Source organism: Dipodomys spectabilis, unplaced genomic scaffold (assembly GCF_019054845.1).
Source record: "Dipodomys spectabilis isolate Male_0828 unplaced genomic scaffold, ASM1905484v1 ptg000118l, whole genome shotgun sequence".
Classification (NCBI taxonomy): Eukaryota; Metazoa; Chordata; class Mammalia; order Rodentia; family Heteromyidae; genus Dipodomys; species Dipodomys spectabilis.
The window spans coordinates 1637501-1656712 of record NW_024870795.1 but is presented as its reverse complement, the minus strand read 5'-3'; the positions used below and the strand labels follow the sequence as shown (position 1 = coordinate 1656712).

The window sequence follows — 19212 nt, the reverse complement described above, 5'->3', positions numbered from 1 at the left end:
TAAAAAGAATTTCTGGACAAGTCACAATGATAAGAAACCTTGGCAAAGCTTTATTAAGTAAACAAGCAAGGAAACAGACAAGCAGACAAACAGAAGGGCAGGAGCGCACTCTGGCAGAGTGTGGGTGCTCTCACAGGGATACAAAGACACAGACACGGAGAAGGAGACACCCAGAGAGCCCCTAGCTCCTTGGGTTGTTGGTTATTTATAGGGTAAAGGCAGGGGGTCTGGCTTTAAGTTGTGAAAAGCTAGGTGCTTTATCTTTGCTTTTACTATACCTGATGTTATTCTCTGAGTTTCCAGGTAAGAATGCATCCTGCCTAGAACAGATCCTTATCTTTGAAACAAGAAGACATCTTGCTATCTGCATTTTGGGGCATCCTGTCAGGCAGTTGTGAATTCTTGGGTGAAAAATGCATCCCTTAGGAAAGAATGCATTCAGTTGCCTCTCTGAAGCAAAGATAGCATTTCTAAGTTTCTAGATACCATATTTCTAAGTTGCCTATACCAGGCCTCAGTTTTCTTAAGTTATTCTGCTTCAGTCATAAGTTGCCAAAATTCTACCACTACTAATTCTATGCTGTTATTCCTCAACCATTTGAAAATCTGGATGGTAAAATTACATTTGAATTTTTCATCTAGGAATACTAGTGATTTTATCTCTTGTAGCCTCGGATGGACCAGTACTTTAATCAGATGGAGAAAATTGTGAAAGAAAGAAAAACCTCATCTAGGATTCGATTCATGCTTCAAGATGTGATTGACCTCAGGCTGGTAAGTAGAAAAATACAATCTGTTTTAAGAAATTGGGTTTAGCAAGATTATCTTGTTATTTACATGTGTAAAATTTTAATAGTTTTGCTTTAGGTTCAGAACTTGAATTGGCAGACTTAGAGTTATACAAAATGAAAAAAGGTTTGTGGCCTTTGTTTCTTTTCCTTACTCTGTTTAGCAAATCACATTGCAGTTTAAACTGAATAATCTGAGTTTTACATTCTTTAGTCTCTAAAATGAAGGAACCTTCCAGATTTGCTGTAAATATTCCATGAGATAATTATGTAAAGGGTCAGTACATTGATGTTGATGTTTTCTTTTTTTTTTTTTTTGGTCAGGCGTGGGGCTTGAACTCTGGGCTTGGGGGCTGTCCCTCAGCTCTTCAGCTCAAGGCGAGCGCTCTACCGCTTGAGCCACAGCGCCATTTCTAGTTTTCAAGTGGTTTATTGGAGATAAGAGTCTCACAGGCTTTCCTGCCCGGGCTGGCTTTGAACCGAGATCCTCAGATCTCAGCCTCCTGAGTAGCTAGGATTACAGGTGTGAGCCACCGGCGCCCAGCTGATGTTTTCCTATCTACTCTGTTTCTTGCTCTGCTGCTTCTGCCCTCCTCTCATTCCATGTGCAGTTTTAATCATTTCCACCTCTTTTTTTCAGTTTTAATTGAACCTTCTATAAAAGATATACCACAACAAAAGTGAATATAGCTCACTGCCAATAGTTCATACCTGTAATCCTAACTACTTGGAAGGCTGAGATTTAGAGATCATGGTTTAAAGCTAGCACAAGCAAGAAAATCCTTGAGACTCTTTATCTCCAATTGGGGCTGGGAATGTGGTAGCATGCACAAAGCCCTGGGTTTAATTTCTCAGTTCCATATAAACAGAAAAAGCCAGATGTGGTGCTGTGGCCCAAGTGGTAGAGTTCTAGCCTTGAGCAAAAGAAGCTCAGAGACTGTGCCCAGGCCCCGAGCCCCATGACTGGCCAAAAAAATGAAGTGGAGCTATATCTCATTTTGTAGAGTCTTAGTCTTGAATACAAAAAGCTCAGGGACCACACTCAAGCACTGAGTCTAAGCCCCAGGGCCAGAACCAAAAAAGGAAAAAAAAAAAAAAGAACAGAAATCTACCTCTTTCCTGTCTATCTTGGTTAGTGTAGGTGTTGTCTTAAGGTCTTTCTTCAAAGCAAAGCCACTGCAATTGAGAATACTATAGGGATTTGAAGGCTACTCTAACCCTATTTGCCATTCATGCCTGAAACCACTTGTTGTTCTTATGGGAAGTTGGGACTGTAGTATTGGGGAGAGGTATAATTATTAGGAAACAACTTTTGTCCTAATTAGAGGGCTAAACAAAGAGCATTGTGCAGGGAAATGAATGAAGCTAGAAGAAATCAGGTTGAGCAAGGTAAGCCAAGAGCAAAGAGACAAAAGTCACATGGTCTCCCTGATAAGTGGATGTTAAATCCAAAACAAGGTGATACAACAAAATTAACAAGACTTAAGAAACAAAGGACTTCCACTCAGCTGGTTGAATAACTACTAAATAACTCCGTGCTACTGATCACATATATGGTATATATGTGCAAACCTGGGGGAAACCAGGAGGACAACACAGAACTAGAGGGAATCAGGGGAAAACATACAACAGCAGGACCCATCAGCTGCACTGGACATTGATCAAAATGAACTAAGCAACTCAGTGGCAGTGATGGGAGGGAGGGAATGAGTGGGAGAGAAGGAACAGCTAATGCTGTACAAAACAAATGTATGTACCACCCAATGTGGAAGAAATAACTGTATTGCAAAGCTCATAGAACTCATAAATGTTATAGACCTTGATAGACAATTTGCCTCATGAAAGTTAGAATGTGTTTATGACTTTAAGCATCACTATCTCACAATACTGTGAAATTTGGGAAATTATGTAATCACTTAATCACAAAGAATTTGGGATAAAAGTGGGGGGCATCGTGGAATAGGGAAAATGTTGGTTACACTTGATTTACACACCTGTGAAGGCAAGGTCAAGCAATTTTCCCCCTCCTCTTTGCCCTCTCCTCTCTCCAAATAGAAAATAATAAATGATAAATCTAGGCCATTGGTGTCTTACACTTATAATTCTAGCTACCCAGGAGGCTGAGATCTGAGGGTCATGGTTCCAAGACAGCCTGGGCAGGAAAGTGGGAGAATCATATCTACAATAAACTAAGGAAAAGCCTAAGTCCCCAGTGTCGGTGGCTCACCCTGTGATCTTAGCTGCTCAGGAGGCTGAGATCTGAGCATGGTGGTTGTTCAAAGCCAGCTGAGGCAGAAAAGTCCCTGAGAGATTCTTTTTTTTTTTGGGTCCGGTCGTGGGGCCTGAACTCTGGGCCTGGGCGCTGTCCCTCAGCTCTTCTGCTCAAGGCTAGTGCTCTACCACTTGAGCCACAGTGCCACTTCCAGCTTTTTTCTTTTTGCTTATGTGGAATCGAACCCAGGGCCTCAGGCATGCAAGGCAAGTGCTCTACCACTGAGCCACCTTCCCAGCCCCCCTGTAAGATTCTTATCTCCAATTAACTACTCAAAAACTGGAAGTGGCATCGTGGCTCAAGTAGTAGATCAGTAGTATTGAACACAGAGACTTATGGACAGTGCCCAAGCCATGAGTTCAAGCCCCACAACTGACAAAAGAAAAAGCCTGAAGTAACTCTGGCTCAAACAGGCAGAGTGCTGACCTTGGGCAAAAGAAGCTCAGGGACAGCATCCAGACCCTGAGTTCCAGCCCCAGTAAGGGCACAAATAAATAATAAAAAATTATAATAAGATATATTTGGGGTAGTTCTTTCCTTTGGAAGGGCTGCTGTTCAGGCAGAAGAGAGTTTATTAGGTAAGCCCAGTGGGGCTGCATCAGATGTAGGCATATAGAGAGAACTTATGGCAGAGAGAGTATATAGATGAGGAGGTGTGGCTGCAGTGGATGCGGAAGTGACCTCAGAGCCTGCGGAACCTCTTAGTTGCCCCCAGGTATCCCAGCAATGGGGATTACAGATGCTGGGCAGGGACTTCTAGGAAGGACCATATGTGCATTCATGCAGGGAGAAAAAACAAAGTAAAGGAGCCATTTTCCCCAGACAGACAGCTTCTGGAAGATGCAGTGTATAGATGGCTACAGTTGATATAGAAGACTTTATGGGCTGGGAAGGTGGCTCAGTGGTAGAGCGCTTGCCTTGCATGCATGAGGCCCTGGGTTCGATTCCTCAGCACCACATAAGCAAAAAGAAAAAAGCCGGAAGTGGCGCTGTGGCTCAAGTGGTAGAGTGCTAGCCTTGAGCTGAAGAGCTGAGGGACAGCACCCAGGCCCAGAGTTCAGGCCCCACGACTGGACCCAAAAAGAAAAAAAAAAAAAAGAAGAAGACTTTATTTCTTGGGTTGGGAAGGTGGCTCAGTGGTAGAGTGCTTGTCTTGCATGCATGAGGCCCTGGGTTTGATTCCTCAGCACCACATAAGCAGAAGAAAGTCAGAAGTAGCACTGTGGCTCAAGTGTTAATTGTTGAAGAGCTGAGGGACAGCACCTAGGCCCAGTCTTCAGGCCCCACAACCAACCCAAAAAAAAAAAAAAGATTTTATTTCTTTAGCTTAAATTCCAAAGCTATTAGCTATAAGATAAATTCTATGATTCTACTTTTTGTAGATATTTTTATTTTTGTAGAAGAGTATCAATTTATTGTTCTGTTTTCTGTCTGATAACCTAATTTTCCATGTTTTTAGTGTAATTGGATATCTCGAAGGGCAGATCAGGGCCCCAAAACTATTGAACAGATTCACAAAGAAGCCAAAATAGAAGAACAAGAGGAACAAAGGAAGGTCCAACAGCTCATGACCAAAGAGAAGAGAAGACCAGGTGAGGATAGGAGGAATGGGCTGTGAAGATCCTGGGAGTTTGAGGGATATATATGTAAGAAATTTTTACTCAAATATGAAATGAGATCACAGAGTAACTCAAAAGAATAGAATGGTAGCCAGGCACCAGTGGCTCACGCCTGTAAGCCTAGCTACTCAGGAGGCTGAAATCTAAGGATTCGTTCAAAGCCAGCCTAGGCAAGAAAAGTCTGTGAGACTCTTCTCTCCAATAAACTACTCAGAAAACCAGAAGTGGTGCTGTGGCTCAAGTGGTAGAGCACTCACCTTGAGTGGTAGTTGTTACATGATGCTGGTTCACATGTCATTAAGAGTGCAGAAATTAAATTTTTAAAAAATATTTTTTTTTGTCTGGTCCTGGGCTTTCAACTCAAGGCCTGGGAACTTTCTCTAAGCTTCTTCTGCTCAAGGCTAGCACTCTACCACATCAGAAAAGGCCACTTCCAGCCTTTTCTGAGTAGTTTGTTAGTGATAAGTGTCTCAAGACTTTCTTGCTCTGGCTGGCTTTGAACTAAGATCTTCAGATCTCAGCCTCCTAAATAAGCTAGTATTGCAGATGTGAGCCAACAATGCCCAACTTTAAATCAGTGTTTTATTTCTTCAAAGACGTTTGTTTACAAGACTATCTTGAACATCTTTATAAGAACTAGAAAATAGGCTGGGAATGTAGCTTAGGTTAGAGTGTTTGCTGAGCTTGCACGAAGCCCTGGGTTCAATTCCCCAGTACCACATACACAGAAAAAGCTGGAAGTGGTGCTGTGGCTCTAGTGGTAGAACATTAGCCTTGAACAAAAGAAGCTCAGGGACAGTGCCCAGACCCCAGGACTGGCCAAAAAAAAAAAGAGGTCTGGGAATATGGCTTAGTGGTAAAGTGCTTGCCTAACATGCATGAAGTCCTGGGTTTAATTCCTCAGTACCACATAAACAGAAAAAGCCAGAAGTAGTGTTGTGGCTCAAGTGGTAGAGTGCTAGCCTTGAGCAAAAGAAGTTCAAGGACAATGCTCAGATCCTGAGTTCAGGCCCCAGGATTGGCCAAAAAAAGAAAAGAAAATATAGTTCTTCCTCTGAAGTACATAGGCTACCTAGGCAGGTTAAACACACCCAGAAAACATTTGTCATGCAAATTGAAGATATCATCAATTTTTAATGAATTCTCCATTAAGGTTACTGATATTTAGAGGGAAAAAAAAATCCAGAGTAAAATAAACTTACAAAGCTGGAAGAAATCTTTATTGAATCTGAGCCTTAGAGAATGATTGATTTTTCAAAAGAAAATTTTCAATCATGAAATTTAAAGGAACACACAATAAAAGGGAAATAAACAAGACTGATTAGTATAAAATATATACCTTTTCAGACTGAATGGAAAATGTTTTGGAGAATTAAGACCCTTTGATGCTAGGTGCCAGTGGCACTCACCCATATTCCTTCCTACCCTGGAGCTAATCATGGTTTGAAGCCGGTCTTGGTAGAAAAGTATATGATACTTATGTCCAAAATAGCCAAAAAAAAGTAAGACTAGAGGTATGACTCACATGTTAGAGTACAATCCTAGAAAGCTAAGCAAATGTGAGATCCTAAGTTAAAACCCCCATACCATCTGGCATTGGTGGTTCATCTCATTCTGACTGTAATCCTTGCTATTCAGGAGGCTGAGATCTGAGGTTCATGGTTTACCAACCTGGGCAGGAAATGTCCTTGATACTCTTATCTACCAAAAAACTGGAAGTGGAGCTGTGACTCAACAGCACCCAGACCCCTGAACTCAAGACTTAGCACCAGCACTAACTTGTTCTCAAAATCCTCTACTGATTAACTCTGTAAACACCAGATCTGGCCTCTGCCTTGTCACTGAATTGTTTGTATCACTTGATTCCCGGTAGGTCAGTAATGTTTCCTAGAGAATCCGGTATAGGGGGGCTGGGAAGGAGGCTCAGCGGTAGAGTGCTTGCCTTGCATGCCTGAGGCTCTGGGTTCGATTCCTCAGCACCACATAAGCAAAAAAAAAAAAAAAGCCGGAAGTGGTGCTGTGGCTCAAGTGGTAGAGCGCTAGTCTTGAGCTGAAGAGCTGAGGGACAGCGCCCAGGCCCAGAGTTCAGGCCCCACGACCGGACCCAAAAATAAAAAAAAAATAAAAACAGTAGATCCGGTATAGGCAGGATGCCTCTGCTTGATGTTTTCATGCTGAGGATATTAGAGATTGCTAACAATACTTTAGCAGCTTCTTTTGTCTTTTTCCTGGGTTAAATTGGAGTGAAAATCTTACTCATTTTTTTTCATTGTCATACAGACTTGAAATACATGAGAGACTAGCTTACTCTGTCTCCTTGCAGGTGTTCAGAGAGTGGATGAAGGTGGATGGAACACCGTGCAAGGGGCCAAGAACAGTCGGGTACTGGACCCCTCCAAATTCCTCAAAATTACTAAGGTGAGCATGACATTTAAAATGTAATTTGCAACACTCTTAACATGAGTCTCCTAAGTATTTTTCACTCATAGAATAGCCACATTGTATATTTTATAAAATTGATCAATGTAGTTTATATATCTTTCTGATACTAGTCATTTTTTATTTGTTTACCTTTTCTCTTTTTTTCTTATAGTAGAAACTCAGGGCTTTGCACTTGCTAAGCAGGCACTATACCAATGAGCCTTCCTAACAGCCTTTTTTATGTTCTTGTTGGGTTTTTTTTTGGTCAGTCGTGGGGCTTGACCTCTGGACCTGAGTACTGTCCCTGAGCTCTTCAGCTCAAGGCAAGTGCTCTACTATGTAAGCCACAGTACCACTTCTAGTTTTCTGGTGGTTTATTGGAAATAAGAGTCTCATGGACTTTCCTGCCCAGGCTTGGCTTTGAACCGTGATCCTCAGATCTCTGCCTCCTCTCCGGAGTAGCTAAGATTACAGCTGTGAGCTTCTGGCGCCCAGCTGTTGGTTATTTTTTAGATAAGGTCTTGGTTTATGCTTGAGTGGGCCTGGATTACAATCCTCTTGTTTTATGATTCCCATGTTACTGAGGTGCAAAGTATATACCTGTGCCCAGCCATTGTGCTTCTTCTATAGCATTGATTGAGATGGTATCTCAGGAACTTTAGTTTAGGCTTAGACTGGCCTTGACCTTTGGTCTCCCAATTTCTGCCTCTTAAGTAGGTAAATTTAGAGACATTAGCCACAGGGACAAGTTCTGTGAGGGTTTTCTTAATAGGAAGACCTAAGTTAATTCTTAGGTGGGATGCTTATGATAAAAAGAAGTGATGATAAAGATATTTAAGAAGCCTTGCAGACTTTTACATGATCTATCCTTGTATCTGTGAAAGATTCAGTTAATATTTTAAATCTGACTCTGAAAACAGTTTCTGTATACAAGGCCTAAAAGAAATCTCAGAAGACTGTTCTAGAAATTGTTCTTGAATAAAGAGTCTTAATATATTCTACCTTCCTGTCTCTTAAGAATCTATAGACAGTAAAACGGGAGAATTTTCTCTCCAGATATTTGAAGCAGTAAGCATCAGTGAAGAATTTAAAAGAATGTTATGAAAGCAGAATTAAAAATAAGAACTTTCAGCCAGGCGCTGGTGGCTCACACCAGATCTGAGAATTACAGTTTGAAGTCAGCCTGGCAGGAAAATCCATGAGACTCTTTATCTCCAATTAAGTACCCCAAAAACCAGAAGTGGAGCTGTGGCTCAAGTGGTACAGCACTAGCCCTAAGCACAAAAGCTGATGGACAGTGCCCAGACTTTGCTGCATTCCAGCCCCAGGATCAGCACACAAAAAGTAAGGAAGGAAGATCTTCCCAGTCCATTTGGTTTTGCAAATTGTTTATGTATAATACATATTTTATGTGTAATACATTTTCCCTAATTCTGAAAATTGGCAGCTTGCCAGTATAATTCTAAAGACAATCTAAAGCTAGTGTGAAAACATCAAATGAAAAAAAGATAAAACAAAATTCTTTTTGTTAAAGAATGCTGGGTCTAGTTGTACATGCCTACAATGCCAGGACTCGGAGGGCAAAGGCAAGGAGTTCAAGAGTTCAAGGGAAATCTGAACTACAAAGTGAATTTGAGCCTAGAATGGACTATATAACAAGACCTTGTTTCATAAACAAAAAAGCAAATAAACAACACAAAACACAGTAAAAGTGATAAAAATTAACATATCTTTGTGTTTGGCAAAGTTTTGCTTCATTATGAAGACCTTTCTTTGGTAGGGTGCTGTTTTCTAAGAATCTGGCACATTCATCTTGATGTTTTTATCTTAAAGCAAGAACTCCATTGCTAAAAACAAGTTAATTCCCAACCACCCCCATGTCTAGCAAATATTGCAATTGTGCATTTGAATGATTCCTTCAATGTTGACTTTGTCTTTGAATATTCTACATCAATATTTAATGATAAAATTTGTGTTTTTAACATTACTTTTTCTGTATGAACAGCATGAGATAAAATAGTACTATTGTCAAATGTCTAAGACCAGTACCATAAAAGCTTGAAAAACTTAATAATTTTTTTTTTTTTTTTGGTCGGTTGTGGGGCTTGAACTCTGGGCCTGGGCGCTGTCCCTCAGCTATGCAGCTCAAGGCGAGCGCTCTACCAATTGAGCTACAGCACCACTTCCGGTTTTCTGGTGGTTTATTGGAGATAGGAGTCTCACGGTCTCTCCTGCCCGGGCTGGCTTTGAACCACGATCCTCAGATCTCAGCCTCCTGAGTAGCTAGGATTACAGGCGTGAGCCACCAGTGCCCGGCTTAATAATTTTTATATATAGCAGTTGTACTATTATAGGCACTCTCTTATGTAACATAGAGAAAGTTCAAAAACACTAATCATACTCATTGTTGATTAGGAGGGATTTGCGTGAAAGCATGTTACATATCAAGAGAGCATATTACTGTTACAATATAGAATATTTTTGCTACGAAAACAACCCCACTATATTCCAGTTTTTGTTTTCTGTTTTTTGCTTTGCTCTGGGCCTGGTCGCTGTCCCTAAGCTCTTCAGCTCAAGGCTAGCGCGTACTACCACTTGAGCCATAACCACTTCTGGCTTTTTTTTTTTTTTTTTTTTTTGTCTGCTTATGTGGTGCTGAGCAATCGAACTCAGGGCCTCATGCATGCAAGGCAAGTGCTCTACCACTGAGCCACCTTCCCAGCCCCCAGTTTTTGTATTTGGTAGTAACATGTTACAATGTAATTCCATTCATTTCTCCTAAAGTTGTGCTTGCATGTTAAATGTAAAAGACACCAAGCTCCTGAGAGAGTATAGTACTGTTCTCTTATCTCTCCTATGCCCCTTTCTTGGATTCTCATATTCTACCCTACTCTTAACCCCAACTTATTATCTTTGATAATGTGATAAAATTTGTGAATGAATTTTTTTAATGTTTATGCATTCCTATTTTTTTCTTTCTTAAATTGTTGGGCACTATTATACAAGCAAAATCATTACAAGTTTGTTTAATACATTTGACAAACTAATAAATCACCCTAAATGAAGAGACCCACCCACCTCAGTATATTCTCCTGACTAGTACCTTCAGACTGCATTTTGTGGAACTGAGTTCACGCAAGTCCTTGACTGCAGTGATCCACTGTAACAGTATATCTTCACTCCTGTTTTGTAAACTGTTATTCCAAACAAATCTGTTGCAAAAATTGCATCTACTGCACTGAAGAAGAAAACAGAGAAGAACTAGTCTTCTAGCATATTTCCTATAAATGACTTCTGGCCACTTTTGTTACAGCCCACAATTGATGAGAAAATTCAGCTGGTACCTAAAGCACAGTTGGGAAGCTGGGGAAAAGGCAGCAGTGGAGGAGCAAAAGCAAGCGAAACTGGTATGTGTGGTATCGCCCTGCCCTTGCCACTGTTGTCTGTTACCATTTATCTCATTTCTTCTTGTTAGACATGTTCAGAATCCTTTCTAGTGACTATTTTGAAATATTTACTTAACTATTGCCAACCATCATTTCCCTGCTGTATAAGAGAACATTTGAAGGTGTCCCATTTTTGAGGTTTTAGGTTGTCCTTTATGTTCTTTTATTGTTGTTCACAAAGCCAACCTAGGTAGACAAATTATTGGACCTCCTAATTAAAAGGGAAACTAAAAACTGAAGAATATGGGCTGGGAAGGTGGCTCAGTGGTAGAGCGCTTGCCTTGCATGCTCGAGGCCCTGGGTTTGATTCCTTAGCACCACATAAGCAAAAAAGAAAAAAGCCGGAAGTGGCGCTGTGGCTCAAGTGGTAGAGCACTAGCCTTGAACTGAAGAGCTGAGGGACAGCGCCCAGGCCCAGAGTTCAGGCCCCACTACCGGACCTAAAAAAAAAAAAAAAAAAAAAAAAAAAAACTGAAGAATATGGTTTGTTTTTGTTTTTGTTTTTTAGTATCAGGCTTGAACTCAGGGCCTTACATTCTACCAAGTGAGCCATGCTCCTGGCGCATTTTTATTTTAGTTATGTTTCAGATAAAATATCACACTTAGCTGGGCACCGGTGGCTCACACCTGTAATCCTAGCTACTCAGGAGGCTGAGATCTGAGGATCGCAGTTCAATGCCAGCCCAGGCAGGAAAGTCTGTGAGACTCTTATCTCCAAAAATCCACTAGAAAACCGGAAGTGGCGCTGTGGTTCAAGTGGTAGAAGTGCTTGCCTTGAGCTGAAGAGCACAGGGACAGCGCCGAAGCCCAGATTAAAGCCCCACAACCGACAAAAAATAAATAAATAAATAAAATATTACACTTTTCCCAGACCAGTGTCTAGCCACTATCTTCCTACCTATGCCTTCCTTTAGCTGAGATTACAGGACTATACTACCATTCCAAGCTTATTTGTTGAAGTCTTGCTAACTTTCTGCCCAGCTTGGCGTTAAATCACTATCCTCCACATCTTTGAGTCTATCCAGCCAAGTAACTGGATTATAGACCCTGAGCCACTAGATGGCTTGATATTTTTTAAAAACACGTTTTCAGTACCAGGGTTTGAACTTAGTGCTAGGCAAGCACTGTACCTCTTGTTCTACTTACCAGCCCATTGACTTGTGTGTGTGTTTGTATGTGTGTGTAAAATCAGTTGGTCTTTTTTAAGGTAGCATTTCACTTTATGCCCTGGCCAGCCTATACTGTTGATACTCCTACTTGTGCTTCCCTGGAAGCTAGGATGACAGGAATAATAATAGTAGTCTTAATACATAAAATCATTTCATCTGGGAGCTTTAAAAATATAAAGAATTAGATTGAAGCTTTTCTCAGAATTCTTATAAAAAAATAAGACACGGTGTAGGAATTTTAGGACTTCTAGCTGAGGTATAGCTCAGTGTTTGCTGAACATGCACAGAGCCTTCAATTAGATCCCAAGCACCTTAGGTAAAAAGACTAAAAATGGACTGTCATAGTCATGTCTCCTCTCTTTCCTTCCCCCCATTTCCGCCCCCCCCCCAATCCAGTTTCCTGGGGCTTGAAATCAGTGCCTGGGCACTGTCCCTGAGCTTCTTTTACTCAAGGCTAGCATTCATTTTATCACTAGAGCCACAGCACCAGTTCCAGCTTTTTCTTTTTGTATGTGGCACTGAGGAATCGAACCCAGGGCTTCATACTTGCTAGGCACACTCACACTAAGCCACATTCCCAGCCCACATCATGTCTTTATAACTAAAGAAATTCATTGGAAAAGGGAGTCTACATCCCAGTACTACCCAAAAATATGGGGAGAGGAAGGAAAGCTTCAATTTTAGCTTCCTGCTAATATTCCTCCTAAGAAACTTCAGAGATTGCAGTTAGTGGCTCATGCCTGTAATCCTAATTAGTCAGGAGGCTGAGATCTGAGAATCATCTCTTGAAGCCAGCCTGGGCAAAAATGCCTGTAAGACATTTATCTGCAATTAACCACCAACAAGCTGGAAGTGGAGCTATGGCTCAAGTGACAAACTGTAGTCTTGAGGACAAAAGCTCAGGGACAACACTCAAGCTCTGAGTTCAAACCCAGGACCAGCCAAAAACAGCAAAGAAATTCCTTAAATTTTCAAATTTTTTATTATTCATTTAAAAATACACATGTAGGGTTGGGAAGGTGGCTCAGTGGTAGAGTGCTTGCCTCGCATGCATGAACCCCTGGGTTCGATTCCCCAGCAGCACATAAGCAGAAAAAAGCTGGAAGTGGCGCTGTGGCTCAAAGTGTTAGGGCAATAGCCTTGAGCTGAAGAGCTGAGGGACAGTGCCCAGGCCCAGAGTTCAGCACCCATGACCAACAAAAAAAATACACATGTATATAATTTTACTCAAATGATATCATAATCTTTATATTGGTTAACTTTGTACAGTCTTGTAGTTCATTTTGATCTGCTTCCCTATCTACTATACCCCACTTAGGATATTTATGTGTTTCTTTTGTGCCCATTCTGGGCCTTGAACGCAGGACCTTGGCACTGTCCCTGAGCATTTTTGCTAAAGGCTGGTTCTATACCATGTGAGCCACAGATCCACTTCCAGCTTTTTGGGGGGGAAGTGGTGTGTAGGTCAAGGAATGGTTTGCTTAATTGGAAATGAAAATCTCACAGAAGCCAGATGCTCACACCTGTAATCCTAGCTACTCCAGAGGCTTGAAATCTGAGGATCACAGTTCAAAGCCAGCCTGAGCAGAAAAGTTCCCATGAGACTCTTATCTCCAGTTAACCACTCAAAAATTAAAAGTGAAACTAAGGCTTAAAGTGGTAGACCACTAGCCTTGAGCGAAAGAGTTCAGTGACAGCACCCAGGCCCCTGAGTTCAAGCCCCACAGTCAACAAAAAAAAAAAGTCTCACAGATAATGGATTTCATTTTAACCTGGGCTAGCTGCAAACTGTAATCCTCAGTTCTCATCCTCCTACATAGCTAGGATTACAGGCATGAGTCACTGGCCTTTGACTTATATGTTTTTAAAAGTGCAAATTATAATGACCGGGGCTGGGAATGTGGTTTAGTGGTAGAGTGCTTGCCAAGCATGTATGAAGCCCTGGGTTCCATTCCTCAGCACCACATAAAGTGAAAAGGCCTAAGTGGCACTGTGGCTTAGGTGGTAGTGTTAACTTTGAGCAAAAAGAAGCTCAGGGACAGTACCCAGGCTCTGAGTTCAAGCCCAGGACTGCCCCCCCCCCAAAAAAAAAATACATATACACACACATTATCACCAAAGATTGCTAAATGCTATTTATTTATTATTTTCTTTTTACAAAATCCCTCTAGTCCTTTACTTCTCAGAATGTGCTAAATGGATCAGGAAGTTGGCTTAACTGAAATTGTTAGAAAACTCAGGTATGACAGCCATCACCTGTAATCCCAGCTACTGTGGAGGCCCCTGGGCCCAGGAATTCCAGCCAACCTGGACAACATGTATAAAATAAAATACAATAAAGTATAAAATGAAAGACATTCCTAATCAAAGGAAGGAAGGAAAAAAGGATCAAAGAATCCTAGTTTGGGCCCCTAACCCTGGGAGGCAGGTAATTGACTTTTTCTGCATGTAGCCATGTGATTTGTATTTTTTCCAAATCTTCAATACTTACAGATGCCTTACGGTCAGGAGCTTCCAGTTTAAATAGATTCTCTGCTCTTCAACCTCCAGCACCGTCAGGGTCCCCATCAGCAACACCTTTGGAGTTTGATCCCCGAAGGACATTAACCAGGTAAGAATCATATTTTTCATATTTATTCCAGGCCATTTTGCTTGCCTCTGTGTGTGTGTGTGTGTGTGTGTGTGTGTGTGTGTGTGTGTGTGTGTTACACACATGTGGATCGTGATGCTGATGCTATGCATTCATTCCTTCCATCCTCAAGGTTGATTTCTTTCTTTAATCTTGATTGTACCAACATAATTGGATGTTGGGTTTGGGATGGGATGTGATGGAAGGGAAGGGAAGGTTACCTGACAGCTAATATTTTTTTCTTAAGAAAGCCAACCCTTCTCCACAGAACTCTTCAGTCATGTCTAGGGCTTGGTATATTGTTGACAGGATGCTGTAGAATAACTACCTTGTGCCCTCAAGAACATTAAGAAACATGATGACTATGTTCTTACTTTCCTCTAGTTGTTGAGATCCTTATTTTTCACTATTTTCTCTGCCTGTTCTATCTTCCTACCTTTGCTTTTCTTTTTCCTGTTGGCTTTCTTTTTGTATGAATACAATTATACAATTAATAGTACAGAACAATCCGTTTCATTGTAACCTTTACACAGGTCATATCCTATTTTTTTTTATTTTTTATTTTTTTGGTCCGGTCGTGGGGCCTGAACTCTGGGCCTGGGCACTGTCCCTCAGCTCTTCAGCTCAAGGCTAGCGCTCTACCACTTGAGCCACAGCGCCACTTCCGGCTTTTTTTCTTTCTGCTTATGTGGTGCTGAGGAATCGAACCCAGGGCCTCAGGCATGCAAGGCAAGCGCTATTATCACTGAGCCACCTCCCCAGCCCCTATTCTTTTTTTAATAAGATTGATGCAGACAAGTACATATTCATACCTGGTTTACATAGAATAAGGGTCTATAGCACAATAACAGAATATAGTGTAGGGACACTGGGATTTGAACTCCAGCCTTTTGCTTGGTAAACAAGTACTCTAACACTGGAGCTCCACTAGGCCAGAGGAAAAAAAATTGTTCTTGATTGGTTGTGGGGCTTGAACTCTGGGCCTGGGAGCTGTCCCTCAACTCTTCAGCTCAAGGCAAGCACTCTTCCACTTGAGCCACAGCACCACAGCACCACTTCCAGTTTTCTGGTGGTTTATTGTAGATAGGAGTCTCATGGAGTTTACCACCTGGGATGGCTGTGGTGGTTAATTGGAGATGAGTTTCATGGACATAACTGCCCGAGCTGGCTTTGAACCATGAACCTCAAATATCAGCCTCCTGAGTAGCTAGGATTATACACGTAAGCTACTGGTGTCCAGCTAAAAATTATTCATTTAATTTTTTAAATTTTTTTGTTGGTTGTGGGCTCTGAACTTTGGGCCTGGGAGCTTTCCTTCAGCTCTTCAGCTCAAGGCTAGAGCCCTACCACTTGAACAATAGCACCACTTCTGGCTTTTTCTGCTTACATGGTGCTGAGGAATTGAACCCAGGGCCTTGTGTATGCAAGGCAAGCACTCTGCCACTGAGCCACCTTCCCAGCCCCTGAAAATAATTTTTTAATGTAAGCTTTTTTGCAACTGTCTCACAAACTTTTACCTACTACTACTACTACTATTATTATTATTATTATTATTGAGAATCTCATTAGATTTTTCTAAACAATATTGCTCATTAATTCTCTAGGCTTCTGAAATAAAATACACTTAGTGTGTCTTTTCAGGAACACTTAGATTATCCATCAACATGAGTTTTGCTACTGAAGTTATCTGTGGCTCTTTTGCATTGCCATGAATTTCCACTGATGTCTCTGCTTTTTAAGTACTTGTGTGTGCTCTTTTCCAGAAGTTACATTTGTACCCTACCTAAGTCTCTCCCTTATAATCATGCTTCTGAACTCAAATAGACAAAGGAACTGTTTTTGCCCAGCTAATTAGAATTGTTTAAAAGGAGACTAAATAGGAGTCTCTTAAAATGAATATAGTTTCTCAGTAGAGATCATCTGTTCTTATGATATTTGTTTCCCTTGCATTCATTTAGCTCATGATTTTTGTTTTGTTTTGTTTTGAAACTTGAACTCAAGGCCTTGGGTACTGTCCCTTAGCTGTTTTGCTCAAGGATATCCAAAGTTAAGAATAACTTGAAGGACTGGAAGGTAACTCAGTGGTAGGGTGCTTGCCTTGAATGCATGAGGCCCTGGGTTTGATTTCTCAGTACCACATAAGCAGAAAAAGCCGGAAGTGGTGCTGTGGCTCAAGTGGTAGAGCACTAGCCTTGAGCTGAAGAGCTGAGGGACAGTGCCCAAGCCCAGAGTTCAGGCCCCACAACCGACGGGGGAAAAAAAAAAACAAAAAACTTGAAAGTTAAGAATAACTTGTTTTTAACTCCATTCTCATTTTTTAGGTATTCCTTTGCTTGGCAATTCGAATATTTTCTTCTTTGTTTATTAATTGTTATGGTGACATAACAATGTAAGAAAGCTCTCTGAATTCCTCCAGGTCCTCTAATTCCCTACTCCTTATTGCTATTAGAGTACACAGACTGTGTGAAAACTCTTATTATCAAGTTACTGCTTAAAAAGAAAAGGTATCCAATTGTGTATCACTGAAGTCATAACTTCACTTCCAGCTTTTTTGGTGGTTAATTGGAGATAAGAGTCTCACAGACCTTCTTTCCAGGATTGGCTTCAAACTGCATTCCTCAGATTTCAGTCTTGTGAGTAGCTAGGATTACAGGCATGAGCCACCAGCGCCCAGCCTTCCCCCGCCCCCTTGAAAAAGCTTTATGAATTAAAATAAGGAATTAGTAATAGTGTCTTTTTATTGGCAATAGTGTCTTTTTATTGGCAATACTCAGGTATGAACCAGCGACCTCACTCTCATTAGAAACGCTTACTTGGCTGGCGGTTTGCCACTTGAGCCATGCCTATTGCTCTGCTATTTACTGATTATTTTGAAGACAAAATCTCAGACTTTCCTGCCTCAGCTTTAAGTTATGATCCTCTAGTTCTCAATTTTCTGGAGTAGGGAGAGTTATAGGTATGAGCCACTAGTGCCTGGGAGTAGTCTTTTAAAAAATCTTAATAAGTACTTCCATTAGAGTATATAAATGCCTTTTATATTAATACTATATTATAATATTAAGTACTATAATAATACTTTGAAATAGAATTGCTGACTTACATCTAAAGGGTCTTCTGAAAATTATTTGGCATAATTTTAGTGTTACATCATGTGAATGCAAAGGGGATGTTTATTTTGAAAAGTATTGTTTTGTCTTTTAAGTCGTGGAAGCATGGGCAGGGAGAAGAATGACAAGCCCCTGCCATCTGCAACAGCTCGTCCGAATACGTTCATGAGAGGTGGCAGCAGTAAAGATCTGTTAGACAATCAGTCTCAGGAAGAACAGCGGAGAGAGATGCTGGAGACTGTAAAACAGCTGACAGGCGGTGTGGGCGTGGAGAGGAGCAGCACTGAGGCTGAGAGGGGCAAAGCTGGAGACCCAGGTAAAGTCTGGTACTCGCCTTTGAACTCGGGGCCTACCATGTGCTAGGCAGATGCTATGCCATTTGAACTATGCCTCCATCCTTCTTTGCCCTAGTTCTTTTTCCCATAGATTCTCAAGTTTTTGCACAGCCTTTAACCATAATCCTACCTATACTTCCTGCACCATGATAGGCCGCTTATTTGTTAGTATATAAACTTTTTCTCAAACCATGATCCTTCTGTCTCTCCTTCTGGAGTCCCTGGAATTAGAGATGTGTGCTACTATGCTTAGCAAGGTGAGAGGCTTTGAAGGATAGAAATAGAAATATAAGACAAAAGGTGTTAGACTTAAATTTAGAAGGACAAATAAGAATACTTTTTTGTGTAAGTAAAACTCAGAATAAACATTATAGCAACACACATTTCGTCACCTTGAAAGTTAAGAGTAACTTGATTGTTTCAAGTTCATATCCCTTTTTTTTTTTTTTTGCTAATCCTGGGGCTCTGTTCCTGAGCCTGTGTTCAAGGCTAGCGTTCTACCACTTGAGCCACAGCACCACTTCTGTTTTTTTCTGTTTATGTGGTACTCAGAAATAGAACCCAGGGTTTCATGGATGCTAGGCAAGCAATCTACCACTAAGCCATATCCCCAGCCCTCATTTCCATTTTTTAGGTATTCTTTGCTTGGCAATTTGAACATTTTCTTCTTTGTTTATTGTTTTGGTGACAACGTCCTCTTTGTATATAGGAATCTATCTGAATTCCTCCAGGTCCTCTAATTCCTTAGTATTTGTTGCTATTAGTGTATACAGGCTGTATGAAAACTCTCATTATTAAGTTACTGCTTAAAAAAGAAAGGGGGTGTCGGTGGCTCATGCCGCTGTTATCCTAGCTATTCAAGAGGCTGAGATCTGAGGATTGCAGTTCAATGCCAGCCCGGGCAAGGGAACTCTGTGAGACTCTTGTCTCCAATAAGTCTCCAATAAAACCACTCAAAAAACCAGAAGAGGCGCTATGGCTCAAGTAGTAGAGTGCTCACCTTGAGCTGAAAACCTTAAGGATAGTGCCCAGGCCCACGTTATCCAATTGTATTTTATTGCCTTCATCTTCTTGGTGTATTTTGTATGTGCTTAGGGTGTAAAAACTTGTTTAGTGAGTAAAAAAGACCTGCTGAGGTAATGCTGTAAAAACTACTTTATGTATGTAACCCCTTTCCCTTGACTTAATCTGTTAAATCAGCATAAGTAACCCTAACATTATGAAGGTGAAGTAAGTTAATACCTAGCACATAACTGGAAAGTTACACAAAACAGTGATTAAAAAGTTTACATTAATGACATTTTCTACATCTTCCAAGTCTTAATCATGCAGTCATATTGGTCCCTTGTAATTTTTATATAGTTTTCAAGTTAGTTGTCTTTTTGTTACTTGGAATGCTTAAATGGATTTCAGAGGAAAATTGTAA

The 19212-nt window shown here is 41.0% G+C and overlaps 1 protein-coding gene across 9 annotated transcripts in view; it reads left to right on the top strand.

The window, feature by feature from the left end:
- The window catches only part of Eif4g3 (eukaryotic translation initiation factor 4 gamma 3), a 239339-nt gene that overhangs the window by 181964 nt on the left and 38163 nt on the right, over positions 1-19212 (top strand). For all 9 annotated transcript variants that reach the window (XM_042688417.1, XM_042688416.1, XM_042688413.1 and 6 more), the window contains 6 exons: positions 670-774; positions 4520-4652; positions 7003-7097; positions 10414-10507; positions 14209-14326; positions 17547-17767. In XM_042688417.1, the coding sequence (XP_042544351.1) occupies positions 670-774; positions 4520-4652; positions 7003-7097; positions 10414-10507; positions 14209-14326; positions 17547-17767 (766 nt within the window). The remainder of the gene's footprint in view (positions 1-669; positions 775-4519; positions 4653-7002; positions 7098-10413; positions 10508-14208; positions 14327-17546; positions 17768-19212) is intronic.